This window comes from Lagenorhynchus albirostris, chromosome 3 (assembly GCF_949774975.1).
Source record: "Lagenorhynchus albirostris chromosome 3, mLagAlb1.1, whole genome shotgun sequence".
NCBI lineage: Eukaryota > Metazoa > Chordata > Mammalia > Artiodactyla > Delphinidae > Lagenorhynchus > Lagenorhynchus albirostris.
In genome coordinates, this window is record NC_083097.1 from 163985460 (window position 1) to 164003443 (window position 17984).

The following is a 17984-nucleotide window of genomic DNA, read 5'->3' on the forward strand; positions in this document are numbered from 1 at the left end:
GCTTCTCTTGTTGCAGAACATGGGCTTCTAGGCATGCGGGCTTCAGTGGTTGTGGCACGCGGGCTCAGTAGTTATGGCTGGCGGGCTCTAGAGCACAGGCTCAGTAGTTGTTAGTTGCTTAGTTGCTTCGCAGCACGTGGGATCTTCCCGGACCAGGGTTCGAACCGTGTTCCCTGCATTGGCAGGCAGATTCTTCCAGGGAAGCCCCTGGATCTTTTCGAGTACCCGATGAAACTCAACGGACCCTTTCCCCAGGAAAAAACACGTTATTTTGCAGGTAACGTTGGGGGTTCTGGGAACTGGGAACTCTTGACCACTTGGAAAAGAGGCCGGGAATAGGGGGAACAATTTTAAGACAAATGATTTGATTATGCTGGGCATAGATAGGCCAGAGAGACAGCCCAGTAAGGAGCTAGCAGCAAAGGAGGTGGGGAAGTAGTCTGACAGAGCGGGGTGGTAACAGGGGAATGGAGAAAGGAGGAGTAGGAGGATGGCAGAGTGGCCAAAGGTATATGCCTGCTCCATGACCCAAAACTATTAGTCTCAGAGATAGGCAAAAAGACTGACAATGTTTGGCACTGCAGCCTTGACCACGATCACAGAAACCTGGAAACACCCTAACTGCTCATCCATAGAGCTCATTAAATAAATACTATGCAGCATCTGTAAACAAGATTGAGGAAGTTTTCATGTACTGACGTGTAAACAATTTGAGATACACTAAGAGAAGGGAAAAAAGCAAGGTACAGAACTGCATGTATAGGATGCTGACATTCATGAAAAAATGTACACATGGAAAATTTATGGAAGAATACACAAATTGATAATTATGATATTTGAATTGTAGATCCTACAAGTGTTACTTTTTCAGTTTAAAAAACTGTAGCTTCTAAGAGCACCACCAGCTCTGTAATTGGCCATATCTGGATTAGATCCTAGGCCTGTTTATTTGCTGGGTGATAATGACCAAGTGACTTCATTTCTCAGTTTCCTCATCTGTAAAATGGGGAACCATAAAGTTGCAAGAATTAAATACACTTGATGACCATTTAGAACAGTGCCAGGCACAGTATAAGCACCTTCTAGATCACACATGTTATTATCACTGTGTTTACTGACAACTAGATTAAGTCTGAAGAGTCAAGGTCAAGAACCAGAGCTTTGGAGCCCAGGTGCTTCTTCCTTGATGGTGACCTTGGCAAGTGACTTCCCCCTCTCTGGACCTGTTTCCCCACCCCCAGGATGGCTGGGGGGCCTGAGCCACAGGAAAGGAATGCAGCTCCCACTCAGAGCACTTCCTACATGCTCAGTTTCCAGATAACAACTGCTGCTATGGTTACTTGTTGTTATTATCAGTTGGGGGTGGGGGTGACATGGGCCCCAGTGACACTCAGACCAGGAAGGGAACCTAGACAGGCCACCTCCCCAAGAAGACACGGACACACTCTATGTTATAATTTAAAAAAAAAAAAAATCCTTCAATATCTCCCATCCCCTCCCTCCCTCCCTCCCCCAAGCGGGGTCATCCCAGTGTGATTCCCACAGAGGCCAGGGCTTCAGTGGCCCAGGAGGGACAGAGGGTGGGGTCCCCGTACATGGTGCCCATAAAGTCCCTCACGAAGTCGGGGAAGCGCTTCTCCACAATGCTGGCGCGTACAGCGCTCATCAGCCGCAGCTGCAGTGGGGAGGGGGGTCAGCAATCAGCCACCAGCATAGGGGAGACCCCCATCCCCCTTGCCTCACCCCTCCCAGCTACAGGCCCACCTGATAGGCGATGTTGTGGACAGTGAGGTGGTGCAGGGCCGCGGTGTTGTCGCTATGGAGCAGTGTGTGCAGGAAGGCCCGGCTGTGCCTGGGGACAGAAGGAGGGGGGTCAGCAGTGCCGGGTCCTGCCCCCCTCCCTGCCCTCCCCCTGCCCCCAGGCTCCATCCTCCCCTACTTTTGGCAGGTGGGACAGGCACACTCTGGGTCTATGGGGCGGAAGTCTTTCTCATACTGTTTCTTCTTCAGCGGCAGGTTCCCCGTGGGCACCAGGGCAGAGCCAAAGCGCTGGGGGTGGACAGGGGGAGGGGAAGGTGGGTCAACCAGGTCTTCCCCCCCTCCTTGGCCCCCGCAATCCCTCTCCGGTCTCTCCCCTGCCAAGGGCCTCACCGCTGTCCGTGTGGGGAAGACGCAGTCAAACATGTCGCATCCGAGAGCCACGCAGACCACCAGATCAGTGGCATAGCTGGGGGTGGGGCCGTGGGGGAGGGGAGCAGAGAACCTCAAGCCCTGGTCACATACCCAGGGCCCCCATCCCCAAGAATGGCACCCTCAGAACCACCCCCAGCAGAGGGCCATGTCCTCCTCAGTTCCCTCCCAAGCAGGGCTGTGTCCTTCCCCCTCCCCGACCCCCAGAGGCAGGGGTTCCCAGGAATCCCCTCCCCGTAGGCAGGGCTATCTCCCCTCTCCTCCACATACCCGACCCCCATCAGGTATCGGGGCTTGTCCTTAGGCAGCCTTGAGGTGCTCAGTGCCACCATCCTCCAGAACTGGCCCTTGCTCTCACCCCCGCTCAGGCCCCCGATGGCGAAGCCTGGCACGTCTCTCTTGGTCATCTCTAGGGGTGCAGAGGCAAGGTCAGCGGTGATCAGAAAAAAGGAAATAGGCCACAGTCTCCTCCTCTTCTTCCTCCTCACCCTCAGGGCAGACCCTGCCCAGACCTCCACAGGCCATCAGGAAAAGAAAATGTGACAGAGAGAGAGAGAGAGAGAGAGTGTATGTGTGGTGTATGTGTGTCTGGGGGCTGCTGGTGATCTCAGCTACCGTTTATAGAATGCCTGCTGCATGTCAGGGCTTCTTCTTCAATCCTCAGGAGAGAGGCCCAGGGCCCACACTCCCTTAGCTGAAACCTAAGATGAAGCCAGATGTGTTTCAAAATTTTCTAGGTTTTAGAACAGTGAACATCCTACATGCTGAAGAACAGCCTGTCATCAAACGCTGTAACATTTTGACAACAAAATGTGTAAAGACTCCTAACAAACTGGGGTCAGTAAGTCTGATCTTGCCACCAAATGAATTGCAAATTCTTGCGTGTTTTGGATATTAGAAGTGGGCAGGGGAATTCCTGGGCGGTCCAGTGGTTAGGGATCTGCACTTCCACTGCAGGGGGTGCAGGTTCGATTCCTGGTCAGGGAGCTAAGATCCCACATGCCTCGCAGTAAGACCAGAAAAAGAAAAAACAGAAGTGGGCAATTAGGCTCCAGAATTGCAGGGCAGGAGCTGCAGATCTGCACTGTGGTTGAGGCATGCAGAGCTTAAACCACTGGCCCCAGGCCACATATGCCAGAGGCTGGATTCGAACCCAGGTCTAGCCTCAAAACCAAGACTTATCTCTGGCCCCAGCTGCCCAGTTCAACTAGGGGGGAGGCCACAGCATTGACAAAGCAGGCCTGGTCTGGGGCTGGGTTTTGAAGCCGGAGTGAGCAGCAGAACCAACTGGGGATGAGTTGTTCAAATGCAGCTTCCCAGGTCCGCCCTGGCCCCAGACTCTGACCCAGTCATAGGGAGAGCCTGGGGGGTTCTGGTGCAGGCGAGACTCAGAGCACTGAGAAGCACCACCGGGACAGTGCTTGTCAAACTGCAGGTGGCTGAGAAATGAATTTGATTTGATGGGATGAGATCAGGGTTGTTGCTGTTGTTGTTTTTTTTAAATGAGAATAGAAAATATTGTATCAAAGATTCTCTCGTGTATAATGGTAAATGCTTCAGGAAGCCTTGGTTTCCACTCTCATATATGTGCACGCATCCAGAGCCATGACACGAAATGTACTTCTGACTGTGGGTCTCCATTAAAAAGACTTACTGGACCGGGGTGGGGGTGGAGACTGGGGGTGGTGGGCAGTTTGAGGACAAAAGGAATTACAACAGGACAGTCTTCACAACAGCATACACTGATGCCAGGTGCAGGTGGGACACCTTGAACAAATTTTCCCATTTATTCCTCACTTCGATCCCATGACATTGGGAGTATGTTCCCATTTTACAGAGGAAGAAAGTGAGGCTCAGAGAGGCCAAACCACTAGCCTAAGGATGCACAGCCATGAGGCAACAGATCAGGGGGTTGGATCCAGCTGTGTGGACTCCAGAACCCAGAGTCTTTTCCGTGACACCTCACTGCCTTTGAGCCCCCATCTCTGCCTCCACTTTGTCTCCATGACCACGGTCTTGGTTCAGGCCTCACTGTCACCCTCCCCCTGGGCAACTACTCCAGCTTCCTCTATGGGCCTTACGCTTCCTATCTCATTGGGATTTTTCTCCCACTCTCCCACTCAACAGCCTTCCATAGCTCCCCAGCACCTCGGTGTGCTGTCCCAGGGCCTCCACCATCAGCACAATGCCTCGGGCCCAACCCCTTGCTCCTGACTGACTGCATGTCTCACTCCCCAGGGATGGAGCAGCTCCATGTATCTGTTAATGCTGTAGGTTCCAGAGCCCAAGGTCTGGGTTCAAATCCCAGCTCTGCAACATGCACGCTGTGTGGCTGGGCGTAAGTAACTTAACAGCTCTGTGCCTCAGTTTCCCCTCCTATAACCTTGGGAACCTGGTAGTTCCCACCTTACAGGATCTTTATGAAACCTCAATGGGTCAGTCCATGACCAGCGTCTGGCATAGTGCCTGGTGAACACCCGAAAATTGATAGCTATTGGAATTTTTATTCTCCAAACACACTCTGCTCCATGCTGCCTGAGGGCCTTTGCTTCAGCTGTTCCTTCCACCTAGAGTGCTCTTTTGTTAATTAATAACCACTCTTGGACTTCTTGTCCAACCACTTGTGGCGGAGTGGTTAAGAATCTGTCTGCCAATGCAGGAGACACGGGATCGATCCCTGGTCCAGGAAGATCCCACATGCCGCGGAGCAACTAAGCCCGTGCCGCACAACTACTGAGCCTGCACTCTAGAGCCCACAAGTCATAACTACTGAACCCACACGCCCCAACTACTGAGCCCACATGCTGCAACTACTGAAGCCTGCGCGCCTAGAGCCTGTACTCTGAAACAAGAGAAGCCACCGCAATGAGAAGTGCATGCACTGCAACAAAAAGTAGCCCTTGCATGCCACAACTAGAGAAAAGCCTGCATGCAGCAATGAAGACCCAATGCAACCAGAAAAATAAATAAATAAAAATTTAAAAAGAGAGAAAAAATAATAAATAAAAATAGGTGTTGCAATATTAACATCAGAAAAAAATAAAATTCAAAGCAACCCACATCAGGGGCTTCCCTGGTGGCACAGTGGTTGAGAGTCCGCCTGCCGATGCAGGGGACACGGGTTCGTGCCCCGGTCCAGGAAGATCCCACATGCCGCGGAGCAGCTGGGCCCGTGAGCCATGGCCGCTGAGCCTGCGCATCCGGAGCCTGGGCTCCGCAGCGGGAGAGGCCACAACAGTGAGAGGCCCGCATACCGCAAAAAAAACAAAAACAAAAATAAAACAAAAACAAAGCAACCCACATCAAAAAAAACAAGGAAACTATTAAAAAAAAACAACAACACATAATAATCACTCTTGGGAACTCCCTGGCGGTCCAGTGGTTAGGACTCCACACTTTCACTGCCGAGGGCCTGGGTTCAGTCCCTGGTTGGGGAACTAAGATCCCACAAGCCGCAGCGCAGCCAAAAACAAAAACAAAAAAACCGCCAACTCTCTCAGCACCATCGCATGCCAGGCCCACGTGGGGCTCTCTGCAATGGAAAAGCCCTGGTCCTGTTGGCACATGGCTTTACCTTCGAGGCAGGTGGCCCGGAGATCCGCATCCAGCCCACCCTGGATGATGGCGAAGAGGTTCTGTTTGTCCGGCCGCTGATGGGCTGCAATGCACCGGTCCAGCCAGCGGATTGATCTGAAAGAGGACCCTGGTTGTAAGCCATAGGGACTTGGTGAGGGGTAGGGAGATAAGGCTGCAGGACCAGGATCCTCTCCCTCTCCCCCTCCCTCTCCGAACACACACACACACACACACACACACACACACACACACACACACACCTGTACATGGCCTCTTCCACACGTGGCCCTGTCACAGTGCTGCTGACCACATCATCCAGCTGCATGATGATGTCTGAGCCTGGAGAGTGAGACAGGAACACAGTCACTGGGAAAGCCCCCACGTTGAGGACAAGCTGGACCCCAGGTCCCTCTCCAGGTCTTGCTGACTCCCAGTTAACCCCCAATCTGCTTATACAGCAACCAGAGGAAGCTTTTCAAAATGCACATCTGATCTTGCCACCCACCAGCTAAAACCCTGCCCTGGCACTACTGTAGAATAAAATCCCACCTCGGGGATTCCCTGGCGGTCCAGTGGTTAGGACTCGGCGCTTTCACTGCCGAGGTCCCGGGTTCAATCCCTGGTCGGAGAACTGAAACCTCACAACCTGTGCGGTGCAGCCAAAAAAAAAAATCCCACCTCTGCAGATTTACCCTTCAAGAACCAAATGACGTGTGTAGCAAGTGATTCTTCACAGTGTGTTGGGTAATAGCAAGATGGGAGTCCAAGTGTCACAGGGGTCTAGTTAAGTAAACCATGGTCCAGGCCTTAATGGAAGGTTCTTTCCCACAATTCCAAAATCCAGAAACTTCTCAAAATCATAGGATTTTTCTTATGCTTATGGCATCCTCATTTGGCAGCAAAACCTGAGACAGTTGTCATCTTTTTTTTTTTTTTTTTTCCGGTACGCAGGCCTCTCACCGCTGTGGCCTCTCCCACTGCGGAGCACAGGCTCCGGACGCACAGGCCCAGCGGCCATGGCCCACGGGCCCAGCTGCTCGGCGGCTCGCGGGATCCTCCCAGACCGGGGCACGAACCCGCGTCCCCTGCACCGGCAGGCGGACTCTCAACCACTGCGCCACCAGGGAAGCCCAATAGTTGTCATCTTTTTAAAAACCTAATTTACTGTGAAGGTTCATAAGTGTTAATGCAATAAATGTGAAGTGTAGGGACTTCCCTGGCAGTCCAGTGGTTAAGACTCTGCACTTCCACTGCAGGGGGTATGGGTTTGATCCCTGGTCAGGGAACTAAGATCTGGCATGCCGCACAGTGCAGCCAAAAAAAAGAAAAAAACAAATGGTTAAGATGGTAAATTTTATGTTATGTGTATTTTAACACAATTTTTTTTAATTGAAAAAAAAGAAGTGGGCTTCCCTGGTGGCGCAGTGGTTGAGAGTCCGCCTGCCGATGCAGGGGACACAGGTTCGTTCCCCGGTCTGGGAGGATCCCACATGCCGCGGAGCAGCTGGGCCCGTGAGCCGTGGCCGCTGAGCCTGCGCGTCTGGAGTCTGTGCTCCGCAACGGGAGAGGCCACGAGAGTGAGAGGCCCGCGTACCGAAAAAAACAAAAAAAAGTGAAGTGTAATACCACAGGGTACTGCCCCAGACCCAATTGAGGTACTGTGTAATAAATGGTATGTACCCTTTATTATCTTTCTAAAATGTGAGAATTCTGAATTCTGACACCTATCTGGCCACAAGAATTTCAGATTAGAGACTGTGGACTTATAGGTTAGAAATCGCAAGGAAATATTGCCAAGATGTATCATTATAGGAAAAAAGCACAGTGTACCACACTAGCCAAAGATGGGGCGATTTGAGAAGCAATAAGTATTTTAACTGCAATTGATTGAAATGTATCAAATACATTTAAACCCATGAGTGCATGGTGATCCTAAAAAACTAAACATTAGTTGATCATTGCTAGAAGATGCTACATAATCAACCCATAAAAACTAGTAAATGAGGGAAAAGAATGAATCCCACTCTTCCTGTGTGAACTAAACTGCTTGCTCTCCCAGGAGTAGGTGAGAAATGTTTCTCTTTACAGAAGTAATCTGGCTAATAAATGAAGAAAGGATGACAGAATTGGAACATCACCGGTTTGCAATTCCTAATAATGGTTCCTGGGGAGGAGCATGACAGCTCACTGGGAGAGACAGGCAGACATCAGATGCCCCCTGATGGACAGACACACTGTGAAGACTTCTTGCCAAAAGGAAGAAGGACTTGAATCTGGCTCTAACCTCTAGATCCAAGTACCAACCTACAGGAAATCTAGAGGGTGGAGGAAAACTATTACACGACACCCAGGGGATGCAACCAGCAAAATTCAGACCCGGTGAAACACTATAGGGCAAAGGAACCAGTTTCTTCAAGAAGCAAATTGCTGGGACTTCCCTGGTGGTCCAGTGGTTAAGAATCTGCCTTCCAATTCAGGGGACGTGGGTTCGATCCCTGGTCAGGGAACTAAGATCCCACATGCCGCGGGGCAACTAAGCCCATGCACCACAACTACTGAGCCAACGCACCACAACTAGAGAGCCTGTGTACTGCAACTACTGAACCCACACGCTCTGGAACCCGTGCACCACAACTATAGAGAAGCCCGTGCGCCTCAACGAAAGATCCTGCGTGCCACAACTAAGACCCGACACAGCCACAATAAATAAATAAATAAATCTTTTTTAAAAAAAGAAGAAGCAAATTGCTGGGGCATCCCCTGGCAGTCCAATCATTACGACTCTGGGCTTCCACTGCAGGGGGCATGGATTCCATCCCTGGTTGGGGAACTACAATCCCACAAGCTGCTCGGCTCGGCCAAAAAAAAAAAAAAAATTTAATGAAAAAAAAAGAAGCAAAAAGAAAAAGCAAATTGCTAAAAAAAAAAAATGGAATTGGAAGGCAAAACTATATGATATGTAATATATATAATATATTTAAAAAGACAAGAGATCTTTCAAACAACTGCAGTATCTGCACATTATTTGGATCCTGAAGTAAACACACTGTAAGAAAAACTGACATTTATGAAATGACTGGAACGTTGAACACTGGCCAGATATTTGATGATGTTAATGAATTATTGTTAATTGTTTGTAGGTGGGATGATGGTATTGTGATTATGTTTAAAAAAAAAAAAAAGAAACTATGGGTCTTCCCTCGTCGTGCAGTGGTTAAGAATCCACCTGCCAATGCAGGGGACACGGGTTCGAGCCCTGGTCAAAGAAGATCCCACATGCCGTGGATCAACTAAGCCCGTGTGCTGCAACTACTGAGCCTGCGCTCTAGCCCGCGAGCCACAACTACTAAAGCCCATGAGCCACAACTACTGAAGCCTGCGTGCCTAGAGCCCGTGCTCCGCAACAAGAGAAGCCACTGCAATGAGAAGCCTGTGCACTGCAACGAAGAGTAGCCCACGCTCACCGCAACTAGAGAAAGCCGTGCACAGCAACGAAAACCCAACATAGCCAAAAATAATAAATAAAATTTTTTAAAAAACTATGTTTTGGAGATAAAAATTAAAATACTTAGAGGTGAAGTGGTAGGACGTCTGAGATTCGGTTTGATATAATACAGATGATCTACGGAGACTAAGAAGCTAGAAAAAGAAAACCAATGCAAAACTAGCGAAAAAATTAAAAATAAACAAGATACATAAGATTGCAACTATCAAAAAATAAAATAAAATCAATGAAGCATATCTATTAACTAGTATGTTATTTGGCTATAAAAAGGAATAAAGTACTGATGCATACTACAACATAGCTGAACCTGAAAAACATTATGTTAAGTAAAAGAAGCCATTCACAAAGACCTCCTATTGTATGATTTCATTTACATAAAATGTCTAGAATACACGAATCTATAGAGACAGAAAGTAGATTACATAGGACTGGAGGAGGGAGGAATAGGGAGTGATTGATAATGGATACAAGATTTCTTTTTGGGGTGATAAAAGTGTTCTGAAATTAGATTGTGGTGATGGTTGTACAACTCTGTGAATACACTGAAAACCACTGAACTGTACATTTTATATTTATTTATTTTTGATCTTCTTTTTTTTTTAATTTTTTTTTTATCTTTGGCCACACTGTGCAGCATGTGGGATCTTAGTTCCCCGACCAGGGATCACACCTGTGCCCACTGCATTGGTAGCATGGAGTCTTAACCACTGGACTTCCAGGGAAGTCCCAACCTGTACATTTTATTTATTTTTTATTTTTTTTTCCACAGTCGCCGACGCCCCAACCTGTACATTTTAAATGGGTGAATTGTCTGTATATCATATCTCAATAAAGCCATTTAAAAAAAAAAAAAACAAAGAAGTCAACAAAACAGAAAACCAACAAATGAAGAAAATGAATAAGCCAGAAGTTGGTTTTTGGAAAAGATCAACAAACTCGAAATCAATAAACCCTTAACAGACATCAAGAAAGAAGAGATCACAAGTTTTTAACATCAGGAACGAAAAAGGAGACATCACTACAGGCACTATAACATTAAGAGGTTAATAAGAGAATATTAATGATCAACTTTATGCCAAGAAAGTTGAAATAAAGTTCAAGGAATGGCCAAATTCCTTGAAAAATCCAACTTATCAAATCTGACCCAAAATGAAACACAAAATCTGAATAGCCAAATCAAAATGTCAAATAAATCGAATTCATCATTAAAAACCTTACCACAACAAAACTCCAGGCCCAGGGGGATTTACTGGACAATTCTATGAAACATAACACCAATCTTAGGCAAATTCCAACAGAAAATAACATGGGAGAAGCAAAGTGGGCTATGATACTGATGAAACATAATGGCTGTGACCTGGTGATTGTTGAAGCTGGGTGACAGGTCAATGGGGTTGTGTCTATTTTGGTATACACTTGAAATTTTCCAAAATTAATAAAAATGCAAGGTACAGAAGAATGTGCCATAAATAGCATGCTCTCATCATGGAAAAAATAAGACTAGATTTGAACTTGCTTGTATTTACATAAACTCTGGAAGAATACATAAGAAACTAGAAAGAGTGGTGACTTGTGAAAGAGATGGATAGAATATAGGCATGGGAAGACCACTGTTTCCTGCACACATCTTTATATAGAAATATATACAAAATGTCTTCTTGTTCAAGTTTTTTCTTTAAAGGACAAACCAAAACTCACAAGGTCCTGTAGGACCTGTCCCCAACACCTCCCTGTCCTCACCCTACACACACACACACACACACACACTCCCCCTACCCCACTCAGCTCCAGCCATGCCAGTCTTGGTCCTGCTTCAGGTCCTTTGCACTGGCTGCTTCCTCTTTCCAGAACATACTTCCCCCCTTTGGACATCTAGTTTATTCCTCCTCATCCATATAGGTTTTAGGCCTAGGGCAACATTCCCTGAGCCTACAGACTGAATCATGCCAAAAGTCCCATGTACTTGGCCTTCACAGTCAGGGTCCCAACCTTATATCTATTTGTGCCTTTAAAACAAAATTTTTTTTTTTTTTTGGCTGCACCATGTGGCTTGCAGGATCTTAGTTCCCTGACCAGGGATCGAACCCGTGCCCCCTGCAGTGGAAGCACAGAGTCCTAACCACTGGACCACCAGGGAATTCCCTAATAACTTATTTTAATAATAATATATAATTATTCAAAATGTTAAATGCACCCCCAATTTAAAAAAATACAACAGGACATTTGGTGAAAAGTCTCTTGCCCACCAAGGGAAGGATTACAAAGGGGCAGAAGTAACCCTTTAGGGGTGATGGACATGTTCACTATCTTGATTATGGTCAAGGTTTCATGGGTGTATACATGTGTCAAAACGTACCAGAGGGTACACTTTAAATATGTGCGGTTTATTGCATGTCAATTATATCCCAATTTTTTAAAAAGGAAAAGAATTTAAATGCTCCCTGTCTACCCAGCTCTTCAGTTCCCTTCCCTCCGAGAACCTATACTAGTTTCTTATTTTTCTTTCCTGAGATACCGTAAGCAAATCATGTGTTTGGGATTTGGGGTTTTTTTTCCCAATACAAATGGAAATATACAATGCACTCTACCTGCACTGTTTTTTGGGGGTTTTTTTTTTCTCTTTTTTCTGCCTTTCTAATTAAGATGTTTTCACCAATGCCTGTCTCCCTTTTGGACTGTAAGTTCCACGGATGGTACGGCACCAGCACCCAGGCCCATTGCTATAAGCAGAAGCCACAGAATCTGTACATAGAGGGGTCTAAAAGCACCAGTCTGTTTGGAAGATGGGAAGTTTTGAACCTGTTTCCATAGCACTTTATGAGATTGAGAAATGTTAATTGTCCTTATCAAGGAATAGGGGATATTGATGGAGATGGGAGGGGTCTAAAGCCTCCCCGATACCTCCCTTGTTGCCCCCATTATTTCAACATATCTTTGCCCAGCTAATTTACTATTTAAGAGAAACAGTAACAAGAAAGATAATACGAAAAGCTACTAATACATGTCAGGCATTGTGATAAGAGATTTACTGACATTACATCGTCATTTTTGTGAACTATCCCCTCAGGTGAGGCTCAGGGAGGGGGAGTGACTTGCCCAAAGCCGAGCCGCACGAAAAGAGCAGGCCCGCCTCACCTCCACCTCCGAAAGGCAGGGGAAGGGGCGGCTCCCCGGTATCCGCTCACCCAGCGCGTTCTGGATCTCCACGGATCTCTCGGGGCTCAGAAGGGTCTCGTCACCATCGTAAGGGGAGCGGAAGCGGACGCCCTCCTCCGTCACTTCGGACAGGGACACCAGGGACACCATCTGGAAGCCGCCGCTGTCCTGAGGGAAACCCCACCGCAGGGCTGACAAGAACGGGACTGGGAAAATCCACGCCCAAGGAGGGCTCTCGGATCCCGGCGCTGACCCCGCCTTACCGTCAGCAGGTTGTGCGGCCAATTCATAAAGCCGTGGAGACCGCGGGCTTTCTGGATCAGCTCGGGGCCCTGGGGTGGGGGAAGAAGGGTCAGGCTAGGGGTGAGGGCAGCCCTTGGGGCTCATATTGGGGCGACAGGGTTGGCCAACTTCCATCCTCGCTGGTTCCTCAAGCCCAGCACAAGGCCTGAGCCATCCGGGACTCTCGATATGCGTTTTGTCGATAGAGTTTAGGAGGCGTGCCCGGGTCTAGGGAATCTCCTGGGCTCCCCCACGCCTCGCCGCCGCCCAGCCCGGGGCACAGCCCACCCACCGGCCTCAGACCCAAATGGTAGGTGTTGCCCAGGCAGATGCGGCAGCCCAACGCGTCCAGTTGCTCGGCCGTGATGCCCTTCATGGTGGCCTGCGTGCCCACTGGCATGAACACTGGAGTAGCCACCGGCCCATGTGGCAGCCGCAGCTCCCCTGCCCGGGCCCTAGAGCGGCTACACTCGGCCACCAGTCTCATGATGCGCGGAGCCGACTCCAGGGATGTCGGGCTGACAACTGCCGCCATCTTGCCTGCCGGAACCACGTGGTCCGTGGAACACCCTGGGCGGCGCCATGTTGGCTGAGGTCACGTGGCGCGCGACGCGGGCCGAAGCTTGGGGAGAGCGTCAGATGAACCATGGAAACGGACGTCTGCGAGCTTGTCTCTGCGCTGCGCCCAGTTAGTTCCCACAGGCAGCACACTGCTGGGAAGTATTAAAATTGTCTTGGTTTGGAGGCCCGTTCCTGCCAATTCCTCGAAGTAAAAGCCTCTCTAGCTATAATTTTATCTTCCATCAAATGGGCCGAATAATAGTATCTAGACATAGGGACGTTGCGAATACTGAATGACAGGATGGATGTATATAGATTTTTACACAGTGCCTGACGTAATCTTTTGTCAATTTTTTTTTTGGCCGCCCCTGTCAGCTTGCGGGATCCTAGTTCCCCGACCAGGGATACAACCTGGGTCCTAACCCACTAATAATAATAATAACAGTATAGATATATATTAATACTTTAATAATCTTATGGTTGGAAATGGAGCTGATATCTGACCTGGCCAGCAGAGGGCGCGTTTGCCCCAGAAGCCTTCCTTTCGGGACCACCCGCCGAAAGCCCCGCTGATCTCAGCAAGAGCCTGACCTAGAGGCTTTGGGCTAATGCTACCAGTTTCTCAGTGTGGTGGAGTCCTCACTGAGTCCACATCTGGAAAGCGCCCACCAATGAAGCCCACCTCAGGGCCTTTGAACTTGCTATTGCCATTGTCAGCAACACTCATCTGATATTCCCACACTGGCTCATATTTTCACCGTCAGTTGCTCCTGACTCCCCCAATCTTAAAAACCCTCCACCACCGATGACTGTATATCACATATCCTGTAATTGATATGATGCTTTTAAAAACCTCTATACAGGACTTCCCCGGTGGTGCAGTGGTTAAGAATCTGCCTGCCAATGCAGGGGACACAGGTTCCAGCACTGGTCTGGGAAGATCCCACATGCCACGGAGTAACTAAGTCCGTGCACCGCAACTACTGAGGCTGCACTCTGGAGCCCGCGAGCCACAACTACTGAAGCCTGCGCGCCTAGAGCCTTGTGCTCTGCAATAAGAGAAGCCACCGCAATGAGAAGCCCTTGTACCACAACGAAGAGTAGCCCCCGCTCGTTGTAACTAGAGAGAGCTGCAGCGTGCATCAATGAAGAGGCAAAGCAGCCAAAAATAAATGAATAAGATAAACAAATTAATTTTTTAAAAAACCCTCTATACATTGACAATACCCAAATTTTTATTCTCAGCATAGTCTTCTCTCCTGAACTCCCATCTCCTCTTGAGAGATGCCTCCTTGACACCCTCAGTGGGCATCTGTAGACATCCAAACTCCACATGTCTAAAGCAGAATTCATGATGTCCTCCCAAGCTCGCCTACCTACCTCCGTCTTCCCCTTCTCAGTAGTACCAGCTCATGCCCTCCACCTCTGGGACTGAACTTAAAAAAGGCCTAAAGGTTTGGAGGGATTAGTGTCACTACTGGCCAGGCTGTGATTTGGAGGGGGCCAAAAAAAAAAAACAATGAAAAGAAAAGAAAGTCCAATCATATAATATTTACTTTCTAATTTATTATATACATTTTATTTCCATTCCTGAAATAAATCCAGCTTGGTCATGGTATTTTTTTTTTTTTTTTTTTTTTTTTTTTTTTTTTTTTGCGGTACGCGGGCCTCCCACTGTTGTGGCCTCTCCCGTTGCGGAGCACAGGCTCCGGACGCGCAGGCTCAGCGGCCATGGCTCACAGGCCCAGCCGCTCCGCGGCATGTGGGATATTCCCGGACCGGGGCACGAACCCGTGTCCCCTGCATCGGCAGGCGGACTCTCAACCACTGTGCCACCAGGGAAGCCCTTGTATATCTTTTTACTTGATATTAAAATAAGTACTCCAGGAACTTCCCTGGTGGCTCAGTGGTTAAATAATCCACCTGCCAATGCAGGGGACATGGGTTTGAGCCCTGGTCCGGGAAGATCCCACATGCCACGGAGCAACAAAGCCCGTGTGCTGCAACTACTGAGCCTGTGCTCTAGAGCTAGCGAACCACAACTACTGAAGCCCACGCACCTAGAGCCCGTGATCTGCAACAAGAGAAGTCACCGCAATGAGAAGCCCCCGCACCGCAACGAAGAGTAGCCCCCGCTCGCCGCAACTAGAGAAAGCCCGCACACAGCAATGAAGACCCAACGCAGCCAAAAATAAATACGTTAAATAAATTAAAAAAAAACTACTCCAGGGGACTTCCCTGGTGGTCCTGTGGTTAAGAATCCGCCTTCCAGTGCAGGAGACGAGGGTTCGATCCCTGGTCAGGGAACTAAGAACCCACATGCCACGGGACAACTAAGCCCGCGCGCCGCAACTACTGAGCCCACACACTCTGGAGCCAGTGCTCCACAACTAGAGAGAAGCCTACTCACCGCAACGAAGAGCCCGTGAGACACAACGAGAGATCACACGTGCCGCAATTAAGACCCTATGCAGCCAATAAATAGATAAATATTTTAATATTTTAATAAATAAATAAATAATAAAAGAAAATAAAATAACCTCTCCAATTACTTTCATGTTATGATAACCCTTAAATATTTTTGTATATCCCACTATTTAGAAATTTTCTGTCTCATTTGTGTATATTTAGAAAACAACAAAAAGCTGGATTTTTGTACTTTTCCACCGTTCCAATGATCTTTGCCTTTTATTGATAAGTTTAGTCGATTTACATTTATAATGGTTACCAATATACATTTATAATGGATCTGATACCATCTTTTTACAGACTTTCTATTCTTGTAGCTTCTGTGGGTTCTTATATTTGTTTTTTCTTTCCCATCTCTCTTGCCTTCTTTTGAATCAATCAAAAAATTTTTCTCAATTCATTTTCCCTCTTATTTTATGAAACTTCTGTGCACTTTATTTTTTTGTGGTAGATGCTCTAGCAATTTTAAGTGGCATACTTAAAAAATTATAGATTTTTACCTTTACCATGGTCCCAATCAACTTAAGGTTTCTAGACAGTTGAACTCAGAACTCAGAAGGCTTGTCTGTCCAGTGTTTGATATCTTGATTGGGGTTTTTTTCCTCACAAATTTGGCATTATTGTTGTTCTTGTTGTTTTATGCAATCAATGTTTATAAATATATTCACATATATAGCAATATCTTTGCTTATAACTTCTACTCACAGATCTCAGATCAATTTCTGTTTGTCAGAAGTACCTCTTTGACACTTTTTTCAATAATAAGAACCCTGTGTTTATAAACTTTCTAAATTTCTGTTTACCTAAAAGAAATTTATTTTGCCCTGGTGCTTGAAAAATTGTTTCACCGAATATAGAATTCTAGGTTGACAATTATTTTCTCTTAGCATATTGAATTTATTCCACTTGTGGCTTCTATTATCACTTAAGAAATAGTAAGTGATATTGTAATGTAAATATAAATGCTATTTCTTGAGATCTGTTTTTGTCTTTCTGGTTTCCTTTAAAAATTATTCCTTTATCTTTGCCAGTTTGCAATTTCACATGATGTATCTAATAATTTTAATTTATCCTGTTTGGGATTCCCTGGACTTCTTGGATGTGAGGATTGTGGTCTTTCCATAATTTTGGCAAATTCTCAGTTATTCTCTCTTTGAAGAGCTGCACTTGTCTGTAACTAAGCCTCAACACAGGTAGCTGTGAGTAGAATGAGAAATACTGACTTGCTGCCCTTCCTGAGAAGTTAGCCCTCCGACTGGGGAGCAACCTCCTGCTACTGGTTACTCCAGTCTGGACTGGAGTTTCCATCTCGCTGAACTGGTATAAAGGAGGGAGGTAGGAGATATCAAATACCAGCTCCCTGGTCTAGCTGAATTTACTCATAGATTTTTTTCAATAGTTGTTTCCTCATTTACTGTATGCCCTTGAGATTATTTCCAGAGACTTTAAATGATTGTTTTATAATACTTTTCACGTTTCACTAAGAAGTGGATCTGTGAAGCTCCTCAAGCTAGCATGCAGGAGATCGATTACCTTTTTAATATTTTTTGATGTTTTTATTTCCCATTCAAAAAATTAAATATATTCGCAGTATATACATATATCAAATCATTATGTTGTACACCTAAACTAGTACAGTGTTATATGTTAATTATATCTCAATAAAAGGGGGGAAAGAAATCTTTTAGAAAATATGAAAAAAGTTTAAAATGGTAAAATTTATATTTTACCACAGTATATGGTAAATATATATATGTAAATAAAACGTGTGCACTAACAAAAAATGTATGAAATACAAAGAAGTTTTTGAGAACTCAGGAATTTAATAAACTTGACTTATGATTCCATTTTAATTAAATAGATTTAAGTTTTTTAAATAGATAATACATGCTTAAAAAATACACATAAAATGTATACTGTGAATTATCTTTCCCATGCCTGTCCCATGTAAATAGTTCTCATCTCTTAATTTTTTTTTAACCTCTTAATATTAAGTGATGTTTAGTATGCATTCATTTTTCTTTTCCTTCTTTTTTTTTTTTTTTGCTGCGTTGGGTCTTCGTTGCTGCGCACCGGCTTTCTCTAGTTGCGGCGAATGGGGGGCTACTCTTCGTTGCGGTGCCCAGGCTTCTCATTTCGGTGGCTTCCCATTTCGGTGACACGGCCTCTACGCACGGGGGGCTTCAGTAGTACGGCGCACGGGCTCGATTGCTCCACGGCATGTGGGATATTCCCCGACCCGGGC

The 17984-nt window shown here is 46.7% G+C and overlaps 1 protein-coding gene across 1 annotated transcript; it reads right to left on the bottom strand.

Moving 5' to 3' along the window:
* Positions 1 to 1507: 1507 nt before the first annotated feature.
* Positions 1508 to 13249, bottom strand: QTRT1 (queuine tRNA-ribosyltransferase catalytic subunit 1). The gene is made up of 10 exons (XM_060146682.1): positions 13002 to 13249; positions 12691 to 12759; positions 12457 to 12595; positions 6027 to 6105; positions 5765 to 5880; positions 2461 to 2599; positions 2152 to 2227; positions 1940 to 2049; positions 1765 to 1852; positions 1508 to 1675 (listed from the first exon to the last, which is right to left on the bottom strand). The coding sequence occupies exons 1-10, from the start codon at positions 13242 to 13244 to the stop codon at positions 1523 to 1525; spliced, it is 1212 nt and encodes a 403-aa protein (XP_060002665.1). The 5' UTR covers positions 13245 to 13249; the 3' UTR covers positions 1508 to 1522.
* Positions 13250 to 17984: the final 4735 nt, after the last annotated feature.